Source organism: Dendrobates tinctorius, unplaced genomic scaffold (genome assembly GCF_039654945.1).
Source record: "Dendrobates tinctorius isolate UK_male_01 unplaced genomic scaffold, ASM3965494v1 ptg000250l, whole genome shotgun sequence".
NCBI classification, from domain to species: Eukaryota; Metazoa; Chordata; class Amphibia; order Anura; family Dendrobatidae; genus Dendrobates; species Dendrobates tinctorius.
Genome location: NW_027361917.1, coordinates 26,127,116 through 26,153,500, shown reverse-complemented (window position 1 = coordinate 26,153,500; position 26,385 = coordinate 26,127,116). Strand labels below are relative to the sequence as shown.

General features: G+C 45.9%; 1 protein-coding gene across 16 annotated transcripts in view; it reads right to left on the bottom strand.

Annotated features, from left to right (window-relative positions):
- Positions 1-6,823: 6,823 nt before the first annotated feature.
- Positions 6,824-26,385, bottom strand: part of LOC141063498 (heterogeneous nuclear ribonucleoprotein L-like) — a 187,943-nt gene continuing 168,381 nt past the window's right edge. For all 16 annotated transcript variants that reach the window (XM_073557582.1, XM_073557574.1, XM_073557570.1 and 13 more), the window contains 4 exons: positions 23,455-23,656; positions 23,212-23,269; positions 22,121-22,219; positions 6,824-11,126 (listed from right to left, as the gene is read on the bottom strand). In XM_073557582.1, the coding sequence (XP_073413683.1) occupies positions 11,071-11,126; positions 22,121-22,219; positions 23,212-23,269; positions 23,455-23,656 (415 nt within the window). In that variant the 3' untranslated portion in view covers positions 6,824-11,070. The remainder of the gene's footprint in view (positions 11,127-22,120; positions 22,220-23,211; positions 23,270-23,454; positions 23,657-26,385) is intronic.

Here is a 26,385-nt window from a genome sequence, read left to right as displayed (position 1 = left end):
CCCAGGGATAGCCTGGCGTCCAGGCCTGACTGAAGGAAACCGAGGACCTTTGGAAGAGAGAAGGGGAGTGGGATCTGTCCACGAGATTCGCACCATGTGAAGAAAGCCTTCCAGGTACGATAGTAAATCCTGGCTGAAGCTGGCTTTCGAGCCCTGATCATGGTTTTAACGACGTCTGGTGAAAAACCTGCTTGGGTCAAAACCCAGATCTCAATGGCCATGCCGTCAAATTGAGAGCCCCTGAGTTCTGGTGGAAGAACGGGCCTTGTGACAGGTCGGGACGTGTGGGGAGACGCCAGGGAGCGTCTGCTGTGAGTTGCACGACGTCTGCGTACCATGTACGCCTGGGGCAGTCTGGAGCGATCAGGATGGTGGGAACTCCCTCTTGTTTGATCTTCCTCAGGACTCTGGAGATCAGGAGGAGGGGTGGAAAAATGTACAGAAGCTGTAACTGGGTCCAGTCCTGAACCAGGGCATCTGCTCCGAGCGACTGTGGATCGCGCATCCTGGCCATGAAATTGGGAACCTTGGAATTGAGATGGGATGCCATCAGATCCATGTCCGGGGTCCCCCAGCAGTGGCAGATCTGACAAAAAACTTCGGGATGGAGAGACCACTCCCCCGAGTCCATTCCTTGTCTGCTGAGATAGTCGGCTTCCCAGTTGTCCACACCCGGAATGTGGACCGCAGAGAGTACCGACCTCGCATCCTCTGCCCAGTGTAGGATACGTGTTACTTCGGTCATCGCCTGGATGCTGCGGGTCCCGCCTTGATGGTTCACGTATGCCACTGCCGTGGCATTGTCCAACTGTACTCTGATGAGTCTGCTAGCAAGTGATGAAAGGCTTTCAATGCCAGGAAGATGGCCCGGATTTCCAGGATGTTGATGGGAATGGTCGCTTCCATTGGTGACCACTTGCCTTGCGCTCTGATGTAGGTGCACTGCGCCCCAAACCGTAAGGCTTGCGTCGGTGGTCAAAACCTTCCATTGACGGGAGAGAGAGGATTTTCCCCTTGCAAGTGAGGTTGGCTTGAGCCACCAGTGCAGGGACCTCCTGGTTTTCGATGATAACCGAAACTCCCTGTCAAGGGAGAACGGATTCCTGTCCCAGGACTTGATAGCAAGTTGAAGGGGTCTGAGGTGAAACTGGGCAAATGGTACCGCCTCCATTGCTGCTGCCATCCTGCCAAGTACTCTCATGGCATACCAGAGAGATCGGAGGGACTTGCGGACGAGAGTGCGAACTCCCAAACGGAGGGCCAGTGCCTTGTCCCTGGGGAGGATCTCCAGACCCCTGGAGGTGTCGAATAGCATCCCCAGGAAGGCCAGAGACTGACTCGGGGTAGTCGAGGACTTCTGTAAATTGACTAACCATCCCAGGCGACTCAGTGTCGATTGTGATTGAGACGTTGACCTCTCAGTCCTTGAGGGTGGGGGCCTAGATGAGAAGGTTGTCCAGGTATGGAATGACTACTATGCCTCTGGAGTGTAAAACGTCCATGGTAGCTGCCGTGACCTTTGTAAATGTTCTGGGAGCCATGGCGAGACCGAACGGGAGGGCCACAAACTGGTAATGGTCTTGGTTGATTGCGAATCTGAGAAATCTCTGAAGGGCGGGAGCAATCGGTATATGCAGGTATGCGTCCTGTATGTCTATGGAGGCGAGATATTCTCCTTTGTCCATGGACGCAACGATTCGCATGGAATCCCTCCGGTCAAAGTGACCAACTCGAACATACTTGTTGAGTTGCTTGAGGTCTAGTATGGGTCAGACGCTGCCTCCCTTCTTGGGCACCACGAACAGATTGGAGTAGAACCCTCGGAAGCGCTCATCTGCTGGAACCGGTACTATGACTCCTGCTTGCAGGAGGGAAGAAACAGATTGATGGAAGGCTTGAGCTTTGAGTGGAGGTTTTGGGGGAACGAAGAGAAAGAACCTGTGCGGTGGGCTGGTAGTAAACTCGATCTTGTATCCTGAAGACACTATTTCCTTGACCCACTTGTCTTCTGTAATAGGCAGCCAGACCTGCTGAAAGAGCAGTCGTCCGCCTACAAGTGGGGTGTCTTCAGGAGGGGCATGAGTCATGATGAGGGGAAAGTCTGAGCTTTTCCTCCTTTTGGATTTTGCCTGGCTTGCTTTTGACTGCCAGTTCCTGTCCGGCCTCTGTGCCGCCCGTGTGTTGTCTCTGCAGGGGGAGCGGTTACAATTTTGTGCTGGGCGCGAAACGGACCAGCCTGAAGAATTCCGAAAGGATTGGAAACCATATTGATTACGTCTTTTAAACGTGCGTTTTGGTTTTAGTTGAGGGAGAGTACTTTTACCCCCGGTAGCATTGGATATCATTGTATCCAGCTTTTCACCGAAAAGACGTCCACTGAAGTACGGGAGATTTGTTAGGGACTTTTTTGAGGCCGCATCTGCCTTCCATTCTCTCAGCCAGAGAATATACCGGATTGTGATGGCGTTTGATGCTATTCCCTCTTGCAGAATCCAACGCTGCATGGACCATGTAATCTGCCACTACTGCAATTTGCACCGCCTGGTCCGCCAGCTGAGGGTTTGAAGCTTGGAGGCCCTGTTGCAAGAGATTAGCCCAGCCATAATGGCCTTGGCTGCCCAAACTGAAGCAAATGCGGGAGCCAGAGAGGCACCCGCCGCTTCGAAGATTGAACGAGCCATGCGTTCTACCTGTCTGCTGCGTCCTTGAGGGTTGAGCTGTCCGGCAGTGAGAGAAGTGTTTGTGCTGCCAGCCTAGAGACTGGAGGGTCCACTTCAGGCGGATCTGTCCAATCCTTAGTGTCCTTCTGTGGGAAGGGGTACTTTGCTTCCAAGTATTTGGGATTGGCAAATTTTTTCTCAGGCTGCGAAAAATGCTTAGAAAGTATTTTTTGAAATTCCGTGTGATTAGGGACGACCTGAGATGGTTTCTGAACACTTTCGAAGGAAATCTTGTGTTCTGGTGCTTCCGGGGTTGGATCAGAAATGTCCAGCACCCGAAGGATGGAAGAGATTATATCCTCAACTAGCGCCATATTGCTAGGGGGACAAGGGACCAGAAGGTTCTGTTTCATTATCTGAGTTAGAATCACATATGCCCTCTGAGTCTTGCGCATCGCTAAGGAGCTCCCTAGCGGGCGAACTAGGGCGGAGGTGTTCTGTGGTCTGGGATCGTTGTGGAGATCCGCATTATCTTTCTCTATCAGGGGACGATCTCGGTGACCTGGAGCCACTGTGTTTCTCCCTGGAGGGGGATGACCTAGTGCTATGTGAGGACGCAGATGAACGCGACCTGTGGGTCCGCTTACGTCTCAAACTGTCGGAAGCGGCCTGTCCCTGAGACCGGATGTCCCTTTGCTGGGTAACGTTCATAGCCGAGACATGACCCTGCAGTAGTGTGGAGGTCAGGTTATCTATAGACACTCATAGACTGTGACATCTGAGTCGCCCATTCTGGCGCAGTAGCGGTCGCAGAAGCGTTGGTAGAGACTTCTTGGGGTTCTGATCCTGTGTTTTGGGTACAGTCCCGGCAGTGCGGGTATGTGCTGCCGCTGGGGAGAGTGGCCTTGCAGACTGCATAAAAACAGTCTTGCCTGGTCCTTTTCCTTGAGCCCGACATAGTGCCTAGAGGCTGATTAGCAGAGGCCCTACAGGGGCATCTACGCAGAGGAAAAGGAGTAGGGGAGCGTTATAGGTTATATGAACTCACAGCTGAGTACAAAGAACCCAGCTGTGATCTTACCCCACCGGTGCGCCCCCTAGGTCCAGCGCTGATAAATCCCAGTCCTGTGCCCCCCAGAGACCGCTGTGCTGCCTTCAGCTATGTCTTCAGGTGCAGCAAGATGGCCACTGGAATTCTGAGGTGGAGGGGGAAGGGGCGGAGAGCTGAAAAGGGTGCGCGGAGCTATGTAAAAGCGTGCCCTTCCTGTCTCGATCCGCCCCTTCCATGACACTGCAGTGTCATTTTCGTCATCCGGGGGGCGGGCATAAGGCGGCGACTTCGGCTAGGCCGAAGCCGCGGCCTAAATTTGATACCTCATGCCCAGAAGGGCTCCAGGACGGCGCGGTTGTCCGGGGGAGTTGGATTCAAACCAGACCCCCCCCCGGATTGAACGGTAGGCTAGCGGTGGGGTCATGAGCGCAACCTGGGCCCTGTGAGGGGTCCCTTTGAGGCGCCATGCAGCTGATGCTGCCGCGTACGCAGGGAGCCCTGTCTCTGACAAGTGCCATGCCTGCTAGCACCTCCCCCAGTCCCATCAGGAGCCCACAGCTGAGCTGGGGTCCCTTGACTTATAAGTTGTCGAATGGTGCCTGGTACAGGCCCTACTTGCGGTGTCTCAACCTAATGCCCCCAAAGGGGGATTAGGGAGGGTGCTGCTGTCACAGTCAGGGGGCTTCATCCTATCCTCAACCCAGAGCCCAAGGGAACTGGGGAAGGAGGGGGGTCTCGACTTCGAACCAGTACCCGAGGGACTGGGGAAGGAGCGACATGGGGAAGAGTCATCTCGACCGCAACCGGGTACCCCTTAATAGGGGACCGAGGAGGGAGCCATGCCGGGAGTCTCGCTGGAGACCCGCTTTTCTTCATCTGTAGTCCGTTGAAAAAAAATCAAGGAAAAAACGGATTAAAAAAAAAAATCTTAGGTATGCCTCCTTGCGACACTAAGCAAAAACTGGAGAAGGCTGACGCCGTCCAGGGGTGTATACTGCAGAGGAGGAGCCAAAATTGATCTTTTTCAGATTATGCATAGTGTCGCCTCCTAGTGGACATCAGCATAACACCCACGGTTCTGTGTCCCCCAATTAGGCGACAGAGTAATTGGTCCTAGTGTTGTCTATATGAGGTCAGTTCTTATATTTCATGGACAGTACTTGGACCAAAAATATAGTTAAGTGAACATATCCTCAATCTCCAAATTTCCACTTTTAATAGGGTATAAAGTAAAAAAAACTGACTTATTTGTGTACTAGTCATGGCCAAAAGTTTAGAGAATGACACAAATATTATATTTTCACATGATCTGCTGCCCTCTGGTTTTTGTGTGTGTTTGTCAGATGTTTTTATCACATACAGAAATATAATTGCAATCATATTATGAGTAACAAAAGGTTATATTGACAGAATGAGTTAATGCAGCAAGTCAATATTTGCAGTGTTGACCCTTCTTCAGGACCTCAGCAATTCTCCCTGGCATGCTCTCAATCAACTTCTGGATCAAATCCTGACTGATAGCAGTCCATTCTTGCAAAATCAATGCTTTTATTTTGTCTGAATTTGAAGGATTTTGTTTGTCCACCCGTCTCTTGATGATTGACCACAAGTTCTCAATGGGATTAAGATCTGGGGAGTTTCCAGGCCATGGTCCCAAAATCTCTGTTTTGTTCCCTGAGCCATTTAGTTATCACCTTTGCTTTATGGCAAGGTGCTCCATCATGTTGAAAAAGGCATTGTTGATCGCCAAACTGCTCTTGGACGGTTGGGAGAAGTTGCTCTTGGAGGACATTCTGGTACCATTCTTTATTCATGGCTGTGTTTTTAGGCAAGACTGAGAGAGAGCCCGTTCCCTTGGCTGAGAAGCAACCCCACACATGAATGGTTTCAGGATGCTTGACAGCTGGCATGAGACAAGACGTGGTAGCGCTCACCTGGTCTTCTCCGAATAAGCCGTTTTCCAGATGTCCCAAACAATCGAAAAGGGGATTCATCAGAGAAAATGACTTTACCCCAGTCCTCAGCAGTCCACTCCCTGTACCTCTTGCAGAATATCAGTCTGTCCATGATGTTTTTTCTGGAGAGAAGTGGCTTTTTTGCTGCCCTCCTTGAGACCAGGCCTTGCTCTAAGAGTCTCCGCCTCACAGTGCGTGCAGATGCACTCACACCTGCCTGCTGCCATTCCTGAGCAAGCTCTGCACTGCTGGTAGCCCGATCCCGCAGCTGAAACACTTAAGAGACGGTCCTGGCGCTTGCTGGTCTTTCTTGGGCGCCCTGGAGCCTTTTTGGCAACAAGGGAACCTCTCTCCTTGAAGTTCTTGATGATGCGATAGATTGTTGACTGAGGTGCAATCTTTCTAGCTGCGATACTCTTCCCTGTTAGGCCATTTTTGTGCAGTGCAATGATGACTGCACGTGTTTCTTTAGAGATAACCATGGTTAACAGAAGAGAAACAATGATGCCAAGCACCAGCCTCCTTTTAAAGTGTCCAGTGGTGTTACTTAATCATGACAGATTGATCTCCAGCCCTGTCCTCATCAACACCCACACCTGTGTTAACGGAGCAATCACTGAAACGATGTTAGCTGGTCCTTTTAAGGCAGGGCTGCAATGATGTTGAAATGTGTTTTGCGGGATAAAGTTCATTTTCTAGGCAAATATTGACTTTGCAAGTAATTGCTGTTAAGCTGATCACTATAACATTCTGGAGTATATGCAAATTGCCATTAGAAAAAATGAAGCAGTAGACTTTGTAAAAATTAGTATTTGTGTCATTCTCTAAACTTTTGGCCATGACTGTACTCACTATGCAATTTATTTTTTCCTTGCATCACTAATAGTATGTCTTCTAGAAACGCTGTTTACCATAAGGGAAAACATACAGAACACGGCATGTGGCTTGGCATTGCCTGCTAGAGACACTGGTAGTGTGATTTGCCAGAAGAGCTATTGGCACATACTGCCGTATTCAATACCACAGCCTCTGAACAAATTTTTGGAAAGTGGTTTGAAGAACGGTTCAGGCAGATTTGACTTCATTACATATCTGAATAGTAAATATATAGTATATGGCAGTAAAAGTGTCTAAACACTGCAGATAGAGTCACACAATTAAAAAGAAAACATCTAGTCCACATTTATTCAATGCATTATCAGTTGAACTAATGCTATACATCACATGTAATATAGCAAATAGGGAAATATACACAAATGGGAATTCTATTTAGAATTATGGAACATACAAAAGTAAAACTTGTGGTTACAATATAAGAGGCAACTCCTCATCACAATGCAATAACAAAAAGTATGGAAATGATCAGATCCAGAAGTCCCTGGACCTCATGCCCTATTCATTTCTTTTATGGGTGTATAATGCAGCAATTTGAATTTTTTTGTGGAAGTATAGTTGCAAGTAGTCTGTTTTTTTTCACAATTAACTCTTATGAGAAGGGTCAAAATGGGACTTCGATTGTCTATGTTAGAATATCATACTAATAGTATCTATAACGGGCAACTTCTGGCATGTATGTGCTTTTATAGAACTCAATCAAATGGAAAGGATCATTATACAAGATGCTGGAAAATAAAAATGGGCCATGTAAACCATGATCTTGTGAGTGGAGAGAAAATAAAAATCCACGGAATGTTCCAAAAAACTCATGAACGCTCAGACTAAATTTTCTTATTCTCCTTTTCAGCTACAGATCTGAGAAAACATGTTATAAAATGATGTCAGATGGATTCTATGAACATAATGGATGTAAGCAGCTTTGTAATTAATATATCCTTTTTGCAGCATCCCTCTATGGATAATGAAAGGGAGAAGGATCCCAAAAGGCAAGACCATTTTAATAAAAACTAAACTAAAAGTTTATAATGGTAATGTTGTAATTGAAGGAAAGATTATTCATAAACTGTAATATCTGCATGGCTCACATACTCTCAAATATTGAAACTTTTTTATATAAACCGTAAATCATTTATAAGTGGATGTGACTTGGATATTTAGCAGATATAAAATAAATGATGCATTTTATGCACTACAAATAGGGTTTAATATATACATCATGGCATGTAACAATTTGGGCACCCCTGGTCAAAATTACTGTTATTGTGAACAGTTAAGCAATTTGTTGAAATAATCTCTAAAAGACCTAAAGTTAAAAGATGACACATTTCCTTTGTATTGTAAGCAAAAAAAAGAAATATGTCATTTTTTAATTCCAAAAAGGAAATAGTCCAATGCAAAAGTTTGGCCACCCTTGGAGATGTCTGCACTCAGAAAAATCACCAAGGTTTCAGACCTTAAATAGCATGTTAAGAGTTATGACTTGTTCACTAGGTGATGGAAATTTCCCAACTTTATAGAAGCCCAGCCTCCTATAACCTTGTGCCAAAAAAAACAGCACCCATGGGTTCTTCTAAGCAGCTGCTTAGCACTCTGAAAATGAAAATTGTGGAGGCCCACAAAGCAGGAGAAGGCTATAAGAAGATAGCAAAGCATTATCAAGTTGCCCTTTCCTCAGTTTGAAATGTAATTAAGAAATGTCAGTTAACAGAAACAGTGGAAGTCAAGATAAGGTCTAGAAGATCAAGCAAAATTTCAGTGAGAGCCGCTTGTAGGATTGCTAGAGAGGAAAATCTGAACACCTGCTTGACTGCAAAAGACCTTCAGAAAGATTTTGCAGATTCTGGAGTTGTGGTATATTGTTCTACTGTTCAGAGACACCTACAGAAATATGATCTTCATGGAAGTGTCACCAGAAAAAAAAAAAAAAAAAAAAATCTCCTGCATCCTCACTATAAAATTCACCATCAGAAGTATTCAAAAGAACATCTAAACAATCCTAGTGCATTTTAGAAACAAATCCTGTGGACCGATGAGGTTAAAATAGAACTGTTTGGCCACAATGATCAAACGGTATGTGTGGGAAAAAAAAGGACACCAGAGTTTCAGGAAAAGAACATCTCACCAACTCTTAAGCATGGGGCTAGATCAACCATGCTTTGGGGTTGTATTGCAGCCAATGGCAAGAGGAACATTTCACAGATGGAGGAAAGAATGGATTCAATGAAATTTCAACAAATTCTTGATGCAAACATAACACCATCTGTTAAAAAAAATAAAAAATAAGCTGAAGTTGAAAAGAGAATGGCTTCAACAAATGGATAATGATCCGTGTGGCTAGGGCATGCAAGACGACCCAGGAATTTCACAACATTAAGAATTTTCCAAGAAAGTATGGATGAAAATCCTTCAAACAAGAATTGAAAGATTCTTGTAGGGCTACAAAAAACATTTTCAAGCTGTCATACTTTCAAATGGGGGTGCTACTAGGTATCAACCATGCAGGGTGCTCAAACTTTAGCAGCGGCCTATTTTCCTTTTTGTAATTTTTAAAATTTAAAAAGATGAAAATTATATATGTACACTTTTTCTACGTAAGGCTACTTTCACACTTGCGTTTTTTTGCTGCGTGTTTTTTGCGCACACAAACGCATGAAAAAAACGCATCATGCTTTTGTGTGCTTTTTTGGGGGTTTGGAGCATTTTAAAAAAAAAAAAACACGCATGCTTTTTTTTGCGCATACGTGCGCATTACAATGTGCACGTATGCGCACCCATAGACTAGAATGGGTGATTTGCTGTAAAAAATGCATTGCGTGCGCATGCGGTTTTTTGGAGCAAGTCGGACGCACAAAAATTGCAACAGGATGCACTTTGTGCGCCCGAGCGCACACTACAAAAAACGCATGCGCATACACACGCGTACAAACGCGTGTGTATGCGCACATATGCACACCCTTGTTAAAGTATAGGGAAAAAAACGCATGCTTTTTTTTTGCACTAAAACAGCGCAAAAAAAACGCAAGTGTGAAACCAGCCTTAAATACACAGAAAATGTGTCATCTTTAACTTTAGGCCTTTTTTGCGATCATTTCATCTTCAACTTGCTTAACTGTTCACAACAGTAATTTTGACCAGGGGTGCCCACACTTTTACATGTCACTGTAGCAATAGCTACACCCAGAGTTCGCAGACAGTTTTGTACAGAATTGTAGTTGGGCAGCTATGGACTCCATAAGGCCTCTAGTGTAACTCCATATATCTCGGATTTCATGCAGAGGATATCTCTCTCTGAAAAATATGTGCTATTCTCCATTTGTCCTAGTATGCATGGTGTTCATCTCCCCTAGAATCAATGCTTGGAGAGGTGATCTCACACACACATGAAATCTGACAGCCCCTGCTCTGCTGTGTGTGATGTCTATTAGATTAATGGCTCACGCAATCTCATACAGTCCTTCCGCAATAGGATCTGACAAAGCTTGTGTGTGCAGTATTGTGATTAAAAATAAATCAAATAATTGCTAAAATCAGTTGTAAAGGAGATATGTGCTGTATCAGTAATTTAAAGGGGGGCGGCAGGAATGAAATTTTTGTTAGGGTTGCACTTGCAGAAAACAAACAAAAAAAACAATACTTCCCTTCCCAGGTCCAGTGATGCTACTCTAAGAATTCCCGTTTTTGTTGAAAGGCGCAGGTCAGTGATGAGCTGCATCGATTGAGTCATGACGTAAATTTACATCAAAGATCGAATCATCTAGGTCACTGGACCCAGGGAAGGCAAGTACAGCTCAGTTTTATTTTTTTCACTCTAAAAACACATTAGCAACCCTGTGGGACCAGAAAATGGAGTCTTGAAGCACTATAAACTCAGGGACTGTGGCTAAAGGTTGGAGAAATGCATTTCTTTATGTACACATACATATAGCATCTATATGGAGCAATGTTATCAGGGGAGATTTACAAATCAGGGGAACACAGTGAGCCAAATAGCCAATTTCTAGATATTGTAGACACATTCCTCTCCCCCTACACATTGATGCACATCATTTTTTGTGCAATTTGCAAGAGAAATTACTTTGTAAAGGTCACAAACTGTTCTCTGTATTAATTATTTCGAGTTGCAATCCCATCCAAAATTTGGCTTCCATACGAAATGACTATACAAGAGCAGCATTCCACCCTTGGGGCCACATGTGTACTTGTATCACTAATGCACAACACATTTGGTGCTGTTACAGCGACAGCCACGTGGTAACTTCTTCCTTCCTCTTTGCCAACAGGGACATGTTCAAAACTCCCAATGTCAGCAGGGATATCTTATTTCTCATTTATTAAAGACGGAATTTGTGCATCGTATTCAAACACTAAAATATGATTCAAAAAAATCAGAATAAAACCTGCAATGCTGCTTAAAACACCCAAAAATATTCAATCATTGCAAGGCATTGGTAATCAGAGTACAAAAAAAAAAAAAGAACAGGTGAACAATCTCCTCTAGACACAGGTTTCACAGGTTGGGGAGGGTATAGAAAGACAATTTCAGTGTGTAAGGATTTAAATTATCTGTGGAAAGAAAAAAAAAAAAAATAATTAGGCATTTTTACAATAACAAAATAAACATTGAAGTGCCAAAAAAACAAAAACATGTAATTGAGTATGAAGATTTACTCGAGAATTCTGTGACTTGACTCTATGGTAAAGTTACACTTTACATGTGTAAAAATTTAACATAAAAGTGTGAAAAACGACACAAGGGATTTTAATGATTGAAAGAAGTCTGTTTTTGTCACCTGCAGGATAGAATGGTGGAAGAGAAAATCTAAGGTTTAAAAAAAAAAAAAAAAAAAAAAAAAAAAATTTTCTAACCTTCAACAATCTCTTCAAGTGTATATGGAATGAGCATTATTGCATTAAAAATATCAGGGCCCACAGTGCAACCCATGATCACGTTGTTTCATGCCAGAATGAAGCGATCGGTTGGGGTATCACACACGTGAGTATACAGGGTCGGCAATTTACCGTATATAAGCCGAAATTTTCAGCCCATTTTTTTGGGCTGAAAGTCCCCCCCTCTGCTTATATTCGAGTCATATACACCAGGGGGTCAGAGGGAGAGGGGGGGGCGGGGGTGTGAGGTCATACTTACCCATCCTGGCACTGTCTCTTCAGCCCCCAGCTTCTCCGCGATCTCCATTCCTTCCTTCAGCGGTCACATGGTACCGCTCATTAAACTCATGAATATGCGCATATTCATGAGTTTTAATGCGCGGTACAACATGACTGCTGAAGGCAGGAACGGAGATTGCGGAGAAGCGGGGGGCTGAAGAGACAGCGCCAGGACGGGCAAGTATAGCGATACTCACCTGTCCTGCGTCCATGGCTGCTTGCTGCTGTCTGGCACGTCATCTGTCAGTGACATTCAGACAGCAGAGGGCGCGGTGACGTGGTTAGTGCGTGCCGCGCCCCCTGCAGTCTGAACGTCACTGACAGATAACATGCCAGACAGCAGCAAGCAGCCATGGACGCAGGACAGGTGAATATCTCAGGTGCCAGCAGTGACACCGGCACCTGGCCCCCAGCGACGGAGAGGTGAGTATGTGATTTTTTTATTTTTAAATGCAGCAGCGGCAGCATATGGGGCCATAATCTATGGAGCATCTTACTGGGGCAGCATATGGGGGAATAATTTATGGAGCATCTTATGGGGGCAGCATATGGGGGAATAATGTATGGAGCATCTTATGGGGGCAGTATATGGAGGAATAATCTATGGAGCATCTTATGGGGGCAGCATATGGGGGAATAATCTATGGAGCATCTTATGGGGGCAGCATATGGGGGAATAATCTATGGAGCATCTTATGGAGGAATAATCTATGGAGCATCTTATGGGGCCAAAACCTTTATGGAGCAGCATATGGAGCAGCATATGGGGCATATTATTCTATGGAGCATCTTATGGGGCCATTAATAACCTTTGTGCAGCATTATATGGGGTGTATTTTGTATGGAGCATCTTATGGGGCCATCATGAACTGTATGGAACATTATGTGGGGCTCCTGATTCAATATGGATATTCAAAAACATTTAACCTACTGATGTCTCAATTAATTTTACTTTTATTGGCATCTATTTTTATTTTTTAAATTCACCAGTAGCTGGTGCATTTTCCACCCTAGGCTTATGCTCAAGTCAATAAGTTTTCCCAGTTTTTGTGGCAAAATTAGGGGGTCGGCTTATACTCAAGTATATACGGTATATGGATACACCTGGGTGGGCCACCACCCATCTTGAAAAGTTTCCCCCCTCCCATATACTAATGTGCCACAAACAGGAAGTTGATATCACCAACCATTCCCATTTTATTTAGGTGTATCCATATACATGGCCCAACTTGTATATTTGTATATAAAAAAAAAACTGCAGGTATAGTGGATTTCTAATTTTGCCTTTTAATTCTAATTTTGCCTTTTAAAAACAACTGCTGCTTCAGAATCCGCAAAAAAACAAAAAAAGGGAATCCACATTCTGTGTGCATTAAAGCTGCTTAACTATTTTTAAGAGTTTCAAAACCGAATGCAGAATGAAATTAAAAGAATTTTCCTGCACACAACAAGCTTGCACACTTGCTTTTGCGAATGCTGGGTTCACACGCTGGAGCCGATGTGTTGAAACCACACTGCCATAGAGTTTGCAGCAGAGCTGTTTGATCACCTGTACGGTTTTGCAACTGAACAGCATTTCCCCACATTGCTATTAATATCCATTTCGGCATTGTTTTGTCAAAAAACGTGTGAATCCATTCAAAGTATAGCGTCTAGTGGAGATTTTAATTTGTACTCAGACACAATCCTCGATGCAGATGTGCAGTTACATTTCTGACTTTATCTCGTCACTAAAGTCAGTACCTTAACTGATATTTCCAGAGCGTTATTTTACCTCTCCACATGGAGGATGTGGTTCGGCTTACATACAAATATAGCGATGGGTGTTTTATTGTTCATCAGCTCTGCCAAGAGACTTACATGAGAAAATATATTGCAATGCTCGGCTGTTTTGAGCCTCATATCATCAGGTTTAACTAGTAGTGATGAGTGAGTATACTCGTTGCTTGGGTGGTCTCCGAGTATTTGAATGTGCTCAGAGATTTCGTTTTCGTCGTCTCAGCTGCATGATTTGCGGCTGCTAGACAGCCTGAATACATGTGAGGAATGACTGTTTGTTAGGGAATTCCCACATGTATTCAGCCTGTCTACAAGTCGCAAATCATGCAGCTGCGACAACGAAGAATAAATCACAGAGCACTCCAAAATACTCAGATCACCCGAGCAACGATGCTACTTGCCCATCACTAGTAACTATTCCTCCATCTATACCAGTGGTTCCCAAGCTCCAGTCCTCACGGACCCCAACAGGTCATGTTTTCAGGATTTCCTTAGTATTTCACAGGTGATGGAAGTATCATCAAGGCATCAGGAATTCTCTCACATGTGTAACACTATGGAAATCCTGAAAACATGACCTGTTGGGGTCCGTGAGGACTGGAGTTTGGGAACCACCGTTCTATACCAATCCCAAGGTACACAGTATAAATCTGTAGTTTTAATTCTTGCCAGCAGATAGCTGAGTAGAGGAGGAGATCATTCTTCACAGTATGGCTGTTGCAAATTAACTTTCTCCGTCATGATACAAGCACTCACTGGTGGTGAGGACTATAAATTATTAGAAAAGCATTAATTCAGCCTAAAGAGATAATACCATTGTTATACCAAGTTCACCCCTCCAATGAACTTGGGTAAGAAAACAGGATTTTTTGGGTTGCTTACCGTAAAATCTGTTTCTCGGAGCCTTCATTGGGGGACACAGAGACCATGGGTGTATGCTGCTGCCACTAGGAGGCTGACACTATGCACAAAAAAAGGTTAGCTCCTCCTCCGCAGTGTACACCCCACCGACCGGCAGGAAGTTCCTCAGTTAGTGAGAAAGCAGTAGGAGAAGTAACAGAATAGATTGAAAACAGAACAAACAACTGTAACAAACCGACAAACATAAGAACAGGAGTTGTAGAACATGGGAGGGTGCTGTGTCCCCCAATGAAGGCTCCGAGAAAAAGATTTTACGGTAAGCAACCCAAAAAAATCCTGTTTTCTCGTTCGCCTTATTGGGGGACACAGAGACCATGGGACGTCCCAAAGCAGTCCCTGGGGTGGGAAACAAACTTCCATCAGGCCAGTGGACTCGCCACCGCAGCCTGCAGAATCCTTCTACCTAGGCTGGCGTCCGCCGAAGCGTAGGTGTGGACCCTGTAGAATTTCACAAAGGTGTGAACCTATGACCACGTTGCAGCCTTGCAAAGCTGCAGCGCGGAAGCTCTGTGGCGCACCGCCCAGGAGGCACCCACCGCTCGGGTAGAGTGCGCTCTGATCCCTGGAGGGGCCACTCGATGCTTGACCCGGTATGCCTCCAAAATTGCCGATCTGATCCAGCGCGCAATAGTGGCCTTTGAGGCTGGGTGACCTTTCCTCGCCCCATCAGGAATGATGAACAGAGAGTCTGACTTCCGCAAGGAAGTCGTCCGGGCTAGATAGACTCTCAATGCCCTGACTAGGTCCAGCTTGTTCAAGGACCGCTCCCGAGGGTGAGCTGGGCTCGGGCAGAAGGATGGCAGAACAATGTCCTCATTGAGGTGAAACGAAGATACCACCTTCGGAAGAAAAGAGGGCGGAGGCCGCAGAACTACCTTGTCCTGATGAAGGACCAAAAAAGGAGAGCGGCAAGAAAGTGCTGCTAATTCCGACACGCGCCGGATGGAGGTAATGGCCACCAGAAAGGCCACTTTCCAAGAAAGGAGGGAAAGGGAAACGTCCCTGAGAGGTTCAAAAGGAGGACCCTGCAGAACCTGAAGAACCAAATTAAGATCCCAAGGATCCACGGGCGCTGAGTACGGAGGAACCGTGTGAGCCACACCCTGGAGGAAGGTTTTGACCTGGGGCCGGGAGGCCAGCGTTTTCTGAAATAAAATGGACAGTGCCGAAACTTGACCCTTCAAGGAACTGAGAGCAAGCCCCGCATCCAGCCCTGCCTGCAGAAACGCCAGAATAGAAGGGAGCGAAAAAACCAAGGGCGCGATGTCATTGGTCTCACACCAGGAGAAATAGGCTTTCCAAGTACGGTAATAGATCTTCGAAGAAGAAGGCTTTCTGGCGTGGATCATGGTATGAATCACCCGATCAGAGAATCCTGCCCGTCTCAAAACCTCGGTCTCAACAGCCACGCCGTTAAATTGAGCGACCGAGAATTGGGGTGGCAAATCGGGCCTTGAGACAACAGATCTGCCCTGTCGGGAAGCTTCCAGGGAGCGTCCGCGAGAAGGTTGACAATGTCCGCGAACCAAGACCTTCTGGGCCAATTCGGGGCGATGAGGATGACTGGAATCCCCTCTGCTTTGATTTTCTTCAACAACTTGGGAAGAAGAGGCAGAGGAGGGAACAGGTAGGGGAGCTCGAACTGTGACCAAGGGACGGCCAGAGCGTCGGCGCCCACTGCCAGAGGGTCCCGAGACCTGGACACGAATTGTGGGACTTTCCTGTTGAGGCGAGATGCCATGAGGTCTACATCCGGAGTTCCCCACCGACGGCAGAGCAGATGAAACACCTCCGGATGTAGGGACCATTCCCCTGCCGCGAGACCCTCGCGGCTGAGGAAATCGGCGGCCCAGTTGTCCACGCCGGGAATGTGAACCGCGGAAATCGTTGGAACAAAGGTCTCTGCCCATTGAAGAATTCTGGACACTTCCGCCAGAGCTGAGACACTCCGTGTCCCCCCTTGGCGGTTGATATACGCCACCGCTGTGGCATTGTCTGTCTGAATCCTGACAGGCAGGCCCTTGAGGCGCCTTTCCCAGTGGACGAGAGCTAGATGGATCGCTCGTATCTCTAGAACATTGATCTGCAGAGCTGATTCCTGAGTCGACCATCGACCCTGAACAGTGTGATTGCGGAACACTGCACCCCAGCCGATGAGGCTGGCGTCCGTAGTGACAATCTGCCAGTGAACGGGAAGAAAAGACCGCCCCAAGAGAATGAGGGGAGACGTCAACCACCAGTTGAGAGACCGCTTGATCCGGCATGAAAGGCGAACCGGACGATCCAGAGACAGAGCCTACCTGTTCCACCTGGACAAAATGGCCTGCTGGAGTGGCCTGGCGTGAAATTGGGCAAAGGGAACTGCCTCTATCGCCGCCACCATCTTCCCCAGGACCCTCATGGCTGTCCTGAGGGATGGAAATCGTGTGATCTGTAATGATCGCACGCCCTGCTGCAGGGAAAGGATCTTGTCTTGTGGGAGAAATACCCTTGACCGACGAGTGTCGAACAGAAGGCCCAGAAACACAAGGCGTTGAGTAGGGACCAGACAGGACTTTTTCCGGTTGACGATCCACCCAAAACTGGACAGGGTGTCTAGAACGATCGCCACACTTAGGCGGGCCTGTTGAAAGGAGGGAGCCTTGATCAGGATATCGTCGAGGTACGGAAAAAGAACGAGACCTCTGATTCTCAACAAGGCCATCAACGCCGCCATAATCTTCGTGAAGACTCTGGGAGCGGTGGCGAGCCCGAAAGGAAGCGCAACGAACTGGTAATGTTCGTGGTGAATCGCAAACCGCAGGAACTTCTGATGTCCGGGAAATATGGGCACATGTAGATAGGCATCTTGGATGTCTATGGAACCCATGAATTCCTGCTCCTCCATGGAAGCAATTACCGAGCGTACAGACTCCATCCGGAAATGGCGAAGGCGAACTCTCTTGTTGAGTAACTTGAGATCCAAAATGGGCCGAACTGCCCCGTCCTTTTTCGGCACCACAAACAGATTTGAATAAAACCCTGTGAAGCGTTCCGATTCGGGAACAGGCACAATCACCCCGGAACTGAGAAGAGAGGCGATGGCCGAACAGAACCCCGGGACCAAGGCCGGATCCCTCGGCGGACGGGATTGGAAGAAGCGATCCCGTGGAAGAGAAATGAACTCTATTTTGTATCCTGTTGATACCACCTCTCTGACCCAAGCGTCCTCTACTGAGGCGAGCCAGACGTCGCTGAAGAAAAGAAGTCGACCTCCCAATTGGAAGGGACCCACGGGAGACCGATGGTAGTCATGCGGATGTAGACCGTCCAGATCTAGATCTGGACGGTCTTCCCTGGGAAGAGTGGGACCGCCAGGACGGAGTGGGCCTGAAGGAAACCTTCTTTCTTTCCTGACGTGCCTGTGGCCTTTGCTGGTTGGAAGGGTTTTCCGCCGTATTGAAACGGCGGAAAGTCCGAAAGGGACGAAACTGACGCCTTGGAGGAGGTCTGCGAGGCTTGGAGGGGAGAAGAGAACTCGTACCTCCGGTAGCGTCCTTAATAATCTGATCCAATTGTGATCCGAAGAGACGCACTCCCTGAAAAGGCAGATTGGTCAGAGACTTTTTAGAGGACAAGTCCGCCTGCCAGGCCTTGAGCCAAATTGTACGTCGGATTGCCACGATGTTACTTGACGCCTGAACTGCGCAAGATGCGGCATCCAGGGAGGCAGAAAGCAGATAATCCCCCGCATGGGAAATCTGATTGGCGATATCGGCCAAATGCTCTGGTCGTGCCTTATCCAGAATGCCCTGCCGAAGGTCGTCTGCCCAAGTGGATATGGCCTTTGCTGCCCAAGAAGAAGCAAAGACTGGACATACCGCTGCGGATGCCGCTTCGAAGGCAGATTTTGCTAGAGATTCTATGATCCTATCATTAGAATCTTTTAGAGACGCCACACCTGACAGCGGAAGGACCGTATTATTAGAAAGTCTGGACACGGGAGGGTCCACCGAGGGAGAAGCGGCCCAGTTGTCCGTGAGCTCCTTAGCAAACGGGTACAGTACGCCGAGACGCTTTCCTCTTTGAAAGCGTCTGGTCGGATCTGCTCTCTCCTTTGTAAAAATCTTTCCAAACTCAGAATGGAAGGGAAACACCCTGCATGGTGTTTCCGCCCGTCTGAACGAAACCTCCTGATCTGAGGATTTCGCAGGGGCGTCAGCGATGTCAAAGGTATGGTGAATCGCGGCAATGAGGTTTTGCACCGTAACCTTCATGTTCGCATCCTGGTCCGAATCCAGCTCTAAGACCCCTTCCGATTCCGAAAGCGCTTCGCCTGACTCGGGAGAGGAGGCCCGAGAGGGAGACTGCTGGGGACTATGGGGTGAGGTAGGACGAGGGGACGATTCCGCCTGGAGGTCCTGCCTGGGCCTCTTGCGACTGCCGCTGGCTGGCTCAGATGGGACGTCCTGAGACGTGCTGGGTCCCGCCGAAGCTCCCAAGGGCAACTTGTCCAGAACGGCTACTAGGGACTGAGACACCTTGGTGAGGTCTGCCACTGACTGTGATAGAGAGGAGGCCCAGCCCGGCATGGGGGGCTCACTCACCACTGGGGCTATGGATGGCTCCTGAGCGGCGTCGGACTGGATTGGATTGGTACAGTCCAGGCAGAGGGAAGTGGACTGACCTGAGGGAAGTTTGCGATTGCAAGAAGAGCACGCAAAGTACTTGACTAAGGTGCCAGAGGAGGCAGGGGGACGAGTGCGGTCAGACTTAGAATTAGACATACTGACGGACAGTCACTGAAGCCTTGCCGGAAGGTTGGGGGACAGGAGGCAGAGGAGGGTGTCAATCTGCAGTATGCAGAGCTACTCACGGTCCGGTGTCCTATCACAGCTTCCAATAAATGGAGATGCACGGTTCGTCCGGCTTGCAGGGGCACGGCTGAGGGAACAGCGTCCGGCTGACAGGCTGCGAAAATGGCGGCAGCCAGAGAGGAGCCGAGCAGGAAGCGCGCGCTTTCCTGCAGATGCAGAGGAGGGAGGTAGGCGGGGCTAAGCGCCGATGATAAAAATGGTGCCGCCCGCTAAGATGGTAGGGTGGGAGGGACGGCGCCGCCTCCGGGACGCTCAACCTGAGGGGAGAAGGCCGTGGGCGGGCTTAGAGCGGGCGGGAGGGAAGCCCGCCCGAGAATGGAGAAGGGGGGCGTGGCCGCGACGCCGGACAAGGCCCCAGATGAAGCCGGGGCCTGGATTAGAAGAGGCGGCCGCCTGTCAGCACAGGGCGGCGCGGAGGCGTCGCAGAAACGCCGCGGTGGCTGCTACTGAGGACAGCTAGGACCCGGCAGAGGGGGGGGGGGGGGAAGAGCTGTCCGATAACCAGCCAGGGCCTAAATAGCTGCAGCGGCCGCCTGGAGGCGTCGCAGCACTGTCACAGCGACCGCTGCCGAAGAATCCATGGAGTGGCCTGGCGTGGAACCCGCAGGGGAGAATGGGACTCAGGTCTCATACTTACCCTCCTGATCCGTTTCATCCAGCGTACTGTTTCAAGGAGAGTATCCTGCGCCTCAACCGACCGACCGCTCTGGTAGGCGAGTGGGTGGGAGACGGGGAGCGAGGACCATCTGGAACGCCACATCCATGTTAGGGGTCTTGGTCCTGCTGTAGACTTATGAGGATACGGGGTGGCAGTACACGCCATACTCATAGTCTCTTTGTGGGACTACAGATGTGACTATTCACACTGTATCCCTCCGGAAAAACCTGAAAAGAAACGACGCACATCGAGGTAGATATGGGTCTAATCAAAGACCCATGTCCACCTCCTACTGACACTAAGCTAAACTGAGGAACTTCCTGCCGGTCGGTGGGGTGTACACTGCGGAGGAGGAGCTAACCTTTTTTTGTGCATAGTGTCAGCCTCCTAGTGGCAGCAGCATACACCCATGGTCTCTGTGTCCCCCAATAAGGCGAACGAGAAATAGTGTCTGTATCCATGCAAGTAACCTTCATCACAGCCTAGTAACAGTGGTGTGCACTAGACCATTCCATCACTATTATTATTCTGTATATAGTTCACATCTTTCTTTGCTTCTTGGATCACCAACTTTTTTTTAATATCTATCTATATATTAAAGCAGAACTACACAACAATGTATCTCCATGTTACAGACTACAAGCACCCATGCAGTCTGATCATTTTCAGGTGTACTCTCTCCAGGAATACAGGTATATTGATTTTTAGTCTGTTAACAGACTTTTGTAACAGATAACATATCTTGTATATTAAATTATGATTTTTTTCTGCGTCATTCAAAAAAGGACATTACTGCAGTTCTCACTGACCAGAATGTATTAATCTTAGCTTGTACACAAAGTACTGTGCAATGAGGAAAAGATAGCACACTGTTTACTCACTGCAAAATAAAATCCCCTACTGGAAGAACTGGAAGTGAAATAATAACATGGCCCACAAAGAGAATTGCTTTATCACGCTCCATAGAGAAATGCATAAAAATATTTTTTGTGGGTAATGCATATTCCACCAAAACAAAGCAGGTGCCCACCCACCTCTATTACATGCATATACTCTGTATAAGAGAACCCTTTTAAATGGGAGTCTATTAGTACAGAATGACTGTTCAAACCAAGTATGCTTGGTGCATTGTGACGTGGTCAAACATTTAATTACACCTTCACATCTGCTTATTCTCCCATCTATATATGCCCTTTTCTGATTATGAAGCCACAGCAGTTAATCAAAGAGGGGAGTAGAAAAAAAAGGGGGAAAACAAGCAGGTAGGAAAGTGCTTTGAAGGGGTTGTACACTTCTTGATCTTAATGTTTGGCCCCGATAAAATGAAAGAAAAAAAAAAAAAAAAATCATCCTCACCTCCCGAACTGATGCCCTTCCAGCAGTGCCAACACTCACAGTCCTGGGGCTATCGTGCGGTTGTTGTGACATGTGACCCAATCATCGCTGGCGTCACTGTCCCTGCCATTGGACAAATCGAACAAGAGGAAGTCAAGGCTGCAGCTGTTCTTACTTCATGTTAAATTTAACAGGCAGCAGGGACAACGACGCAAGCGCTAATTGGGCACTGGAGTCACGTGTCAACAGCAGCTAGGGAGCCTCAGGGAAAGCAAGTGCCGACACCGCGGGAACAGCATTATCACCAGGAGAGGAGTATAATCTCTTTTTTTCTTTTTTAAATCAGGGACAAACGTTGGGTATGAAAAGAAGTTGTCCAAGTAGCGGACAACTTCTTTAAGGGTCTGGCCCAGCCATGATGTACCGAGCGCCTGTAATTCGTTTAACAGTCATTCTGTGCTGACAGAGTCCCTTTAACTTTGCTTTTCACTGGGCCACAAATATTAAAGGCTGTCGGCCAGATGATGGTTCAGTTGATAGTCTCTCTCATACACAAGGGCGCTCACTCTGCCGAATGTTGGTGTGTTTTTTATGAGAGCGCTGCTGCAAGACATGTCTGGTACTGGCTTATATCAATGAGAACAAAAGGATTGCTCAAGGCCCCTGTACACATTGAACTGTTGCCTTGACCTGATAACACTGTCAGTCGAACTTGCTGATATTATGTGTATGGAGGAGGCTTCATAGTTTTACATGCTTGTGTTTTTAGACAAAGACATTGTATCCGATGAAGGTCTGGTGTAACTACAGTGCAGAACATTTATGGACATAGAAGCACTTACAAGGTACTTTTATTTGGTAGTGATTTAATACTATGAGTGCTTCCATCGCTTCAGCCTTTGTACTCCAATGAAGGAGACCGGATCCATTTTTCGATGGTGCTGTAGAAGACATACAGAATGTAAGATTCAATAGGCAGTGAAAACAAAAGCCATTAACAGGATTATAAATAAAAGCAATTTAATGGAAGGACAATACTGAGTAATAGCTTGGAACATACACTAGACTTTGTCAAATTCCCTGACACAGACAGGGCCATCTGGCATATAAACTGCGACTGTTCACAGGAGACCACTGATCTCTAAAATGAAAGGATTCTACAGAGAATGTAACCCCCGTGTACTGGATCAGGGATTTCTAAATCTACAATTCTGGCAAAAGACTCCTAACAAAATGCAACCGATTTGAATAGCTTTTTGCTTGAAATATTAGGGTTGATTTCCTAAAAGCGGACTTACTTTTCGCTAATACAAACTTAGAGAGTTGGGCAGTCTAACCAAATAGATCAGTGTCTCGTGCCATTTCATAAATATGGGTCATCTTTACGCTGTGCAGACTAAGTTCAAACCATTTGTTATTTGGCTTACTTTGGTCCACAAGGTTATGCCAAAATTATGGCACAATTTTGATGTACAATATCTCAATTTAGGCCATACCCCTTGGATCCTTAATAGGTGTCAAAACTAAAAGGTCTAAAAGAAATGTAGTACTAGTCATTCAAGGTCATTTGTTGGTACAAATTACTAGAGAACCTATTAGTAATGAGAAAATCTCTATGGATGATATTTCTGAAATCAAACTTTTCACTTCACTAGAGGGAGTCCAAATATCTGGTGAGAGTCTCCTCTTTGGGGCATACTAATTATCTTGGGGGCAGAGGAAAAGGAATGGATTGTATACAGAATGTGAATGGCATAGTGGTTCCTCGTACTCTGACCTGGCCGCCTCAATTTTACAGGCTTTTGCTTTGGGTCAAAATGTAGTTCTAGCCTTAAGTTGGTGTAGAACAGAGGAAAAAGGTGATTTTAAGTCTCAAAACTATTTTTTAGTTCTTATGGTAGCTGTAACATTCGTGATACTGGATTATACTAACGTCTGGGATCAAATGCTCTATACTTGATGAACTGTGGAACTTTCATTTCTTCACAGAGCTGCAAAAAGAAAAAAAAAATTAGCATATATGCATGTAGAAAGGTTATTAAATAAGGACAATAAGGATGTTTTACTCCTATTCACACTGAATGTTGTGACGCTGTGTGGGTTGGGAGAAGTGTAAAATATGCTGTAGGGTTTGACTGAACTGTACTTTGGAGCACCATATTGTAAATTGACTTACCTTCTGGAAGTTCTTTTCTGTCGTGTTCAATGGAACATTATAGTAGCGCAGAACACAAGATGGCGGCTGCATTAGATTTTTTGAAGGTTGGGTGGCGATAGTAAATCTATTAAGTTTGCTCATTGTAAACTCTGTGTAACTGGGTGTGCCATCAAAAAGCTCAAACACGTGAAGCGGAAGTACAGAGAACTGTTTTGATACACTGGAGGAGAGGGGGGGAAAAAAAAAAAAAAAAATATATAAACCACATGGTAATATTTTTGATAAAGTATGTTCTACTACTTTTATTTTTCGACTTTTCAATACAGTTTAATACAGTTCCAATGGTTACAAATTGGTCACCCATCCAATGAGAAATGGAAATTTTTTCACACCAAGTGAAGTTTTTCTGTGTCCACAACAGATTATTTAATTATTGAGCAAACAGAAATTGATTGAACTTACCAATATATTATGAAATCTGCACCAATATAATTTTAGAAACCAAAGCAGAAGGAGTATACAAGCAAGCCAACAAAAATTTGTATACAGCAATATATCAAATTTACAAGTACACAAATGACAACCATATTAAAATGAAAATAAATATGTATCCAAGGTAAAACTGGAAACATATAAAGGAGACATGGAGGTAGACAGGGAGGGACAGACAGCACCAAAAGCTGAGTGAAATCAGTAAACTAGACCAAAACACATGCCCATAGTCAAAAGGTAGAGCAAGAAAGTGCATAGTTTTTATTGTCATTTTAATATGGTTGTCATTTGTGTAATAAATTTGATATATTGTGTACAAATTTTTGGTGGCTTGCTTGAATACCCCTTCTGTTTTGGTTTCTAAGTGGTTATTGGAGTATTCCGCCTTATTTCTAATTTTTCTAAACTATTTTCAGGGGGAACCACACTTGATTATGTTCTAAGCCTTAATATTGAAATTGTGCCTTCAGATTGTTACTAACTAATATAAATTTTAAACCAGTTCTCCCAATCCCTACCACTGCATTTTCTCCTTCCTTTCGAGAATCAGAAAGCGTGCACTCCCTCTGTGTCCAGTCACATGAAGAGAAAGCTCTCAGAGATGTTGGGACGAGTGCAGACGTAAAGCGGCTGAAAGCTCAGGGGTCTAAAGAGCAAGACATCAATGCTGATATATTTACAGTGCTGGTCACCATTATTGCACCCCTTCATTTTTTTTCCATAGACTGTACAGCATCTTTAGGCTGGGTTCACACGTAGCGGAACTCTCGCGGAAATTACCGCAAGAATTCCGGAATTCCATTCCGCGGGAAAATCGCATTTTAAATTCCCGCGATTTTCCCGCGGAAAAACTAGCATTTTGCAAGTGTAATTACCTTGCAGAATTGCTAGCGTTTTCCAAGCGATCTGTAGCATCGCTTGGAGAACTGATTGACAGGTTGGTCACACTCGTCAAACATAGTGTTTGACGAGTGTGACCAACTTTTTATTATTGAGGCTGCCTATGCGGCATCAATAGTAAAAGATAGAATGTAAAAAATAATAATAATAAAAAAAAAAATATTGTTATTCTCACCGTCCGACGTCCCGCGCAGCCTTCCTGCCTCTCTCCACGCTCCCGATCCCAGTAATCCTTTGCGACAATTACCGCGATGACGTCCGTTCTCACGGGATTGCGACGTCTCGCGGTCATTCGCGATGACGTCGCGCGAATGACCGCGAGACTTTGCGATCCCGCGAGAACGGACGTCATCGCTCGCAAAGGCTTACTGGGACCGGGAGCGTGGAGAGAGGCGGGAAGGCTGCGCGGGACGTCGGAAGGTGAGAATAACCGGGCTGTGGAGTCGGAGTCGGAGTTAGTTTTGGTTGGAGTCGGAGTCGGTAGAAATGTACCAACTCCAGCTTTAAAAAAAAAAAATGTATTAATATTTCATAATTGAACTTTCATATGAATTTTATAAATGTTACTCAAATATATATGTTCTATCAAACTATGAACAACAGTGATAAGCAGTTCTGCTGGAGATAGAGACATTTCTTACTTCTTGTGTGTCACTGTTCTCCACTGCCCTTATCTAATCTTATACTTGGTTAACCTCATGCTGCCCCAACCCCCCTACTTACAATGTATGAAACTGAAAGTGAAAATGTGTTGCAAATTCTTAGTAGTAAAGCTCCTCCTCTAGACTAGATCATACTAGGTGTGCGTCTTCCAAGCATCTCACAACTGCCTGCTACTCAGAAGAGGAAGACTGTAAGAAGTATTATCCTTTCAACAAACTTTGCATCAGTTAACTGTGAGTACATGAGGAATAATAACAGTATTACTGACCACTATATCAGTTGTACGACCTGGCAATAATTTTGTACAATTGTTTTTAGGAAAAACAATTGTCATTTGGATTGTGAATGCAGAATTAAAAACCTGAGAATGTCAAAGAAGCATCACATTAAATCAGCTGTATTTGAACATTTCACCATCACTCAAGATAGAAAACATTATGTCTGTCAGTGTATGACAAATGATCCAGACGAAAATAAATGCTGTGAAGCCAAGATGAGTGCATATTCAGGCAAAGATAAAAATGCTCCTACCAGAGCTTCTAATCTAAAGAGACATTTACAGCGCTTTCATCCAGAAGTACTGAAAGCAGTGGATGAGAAAGACTGCATCCAAACCAATGAACCAGTGCCCAGCTCTTTCAGCCAAACAAAGGAGCAGAGAACTTTGCAGCCGTCAGTTGCAAGATATTTTGTCAGTGACAAAGTTACTGTGACAATGACAGTAGATACATTTAAAAAACAGATCATAGAGCTTGTTGTAAAGGATAGTGTGCCTATTTCATTATTTTCACGACCAGCTTTTATGTGTCTGAATGGAGAAATGGCCCGCAAGCTTGGTGTTTCTCTGGAGAGAGAGAGAGTATTAGAAAATTAGTAATCGAAGAAGCTTTTAAA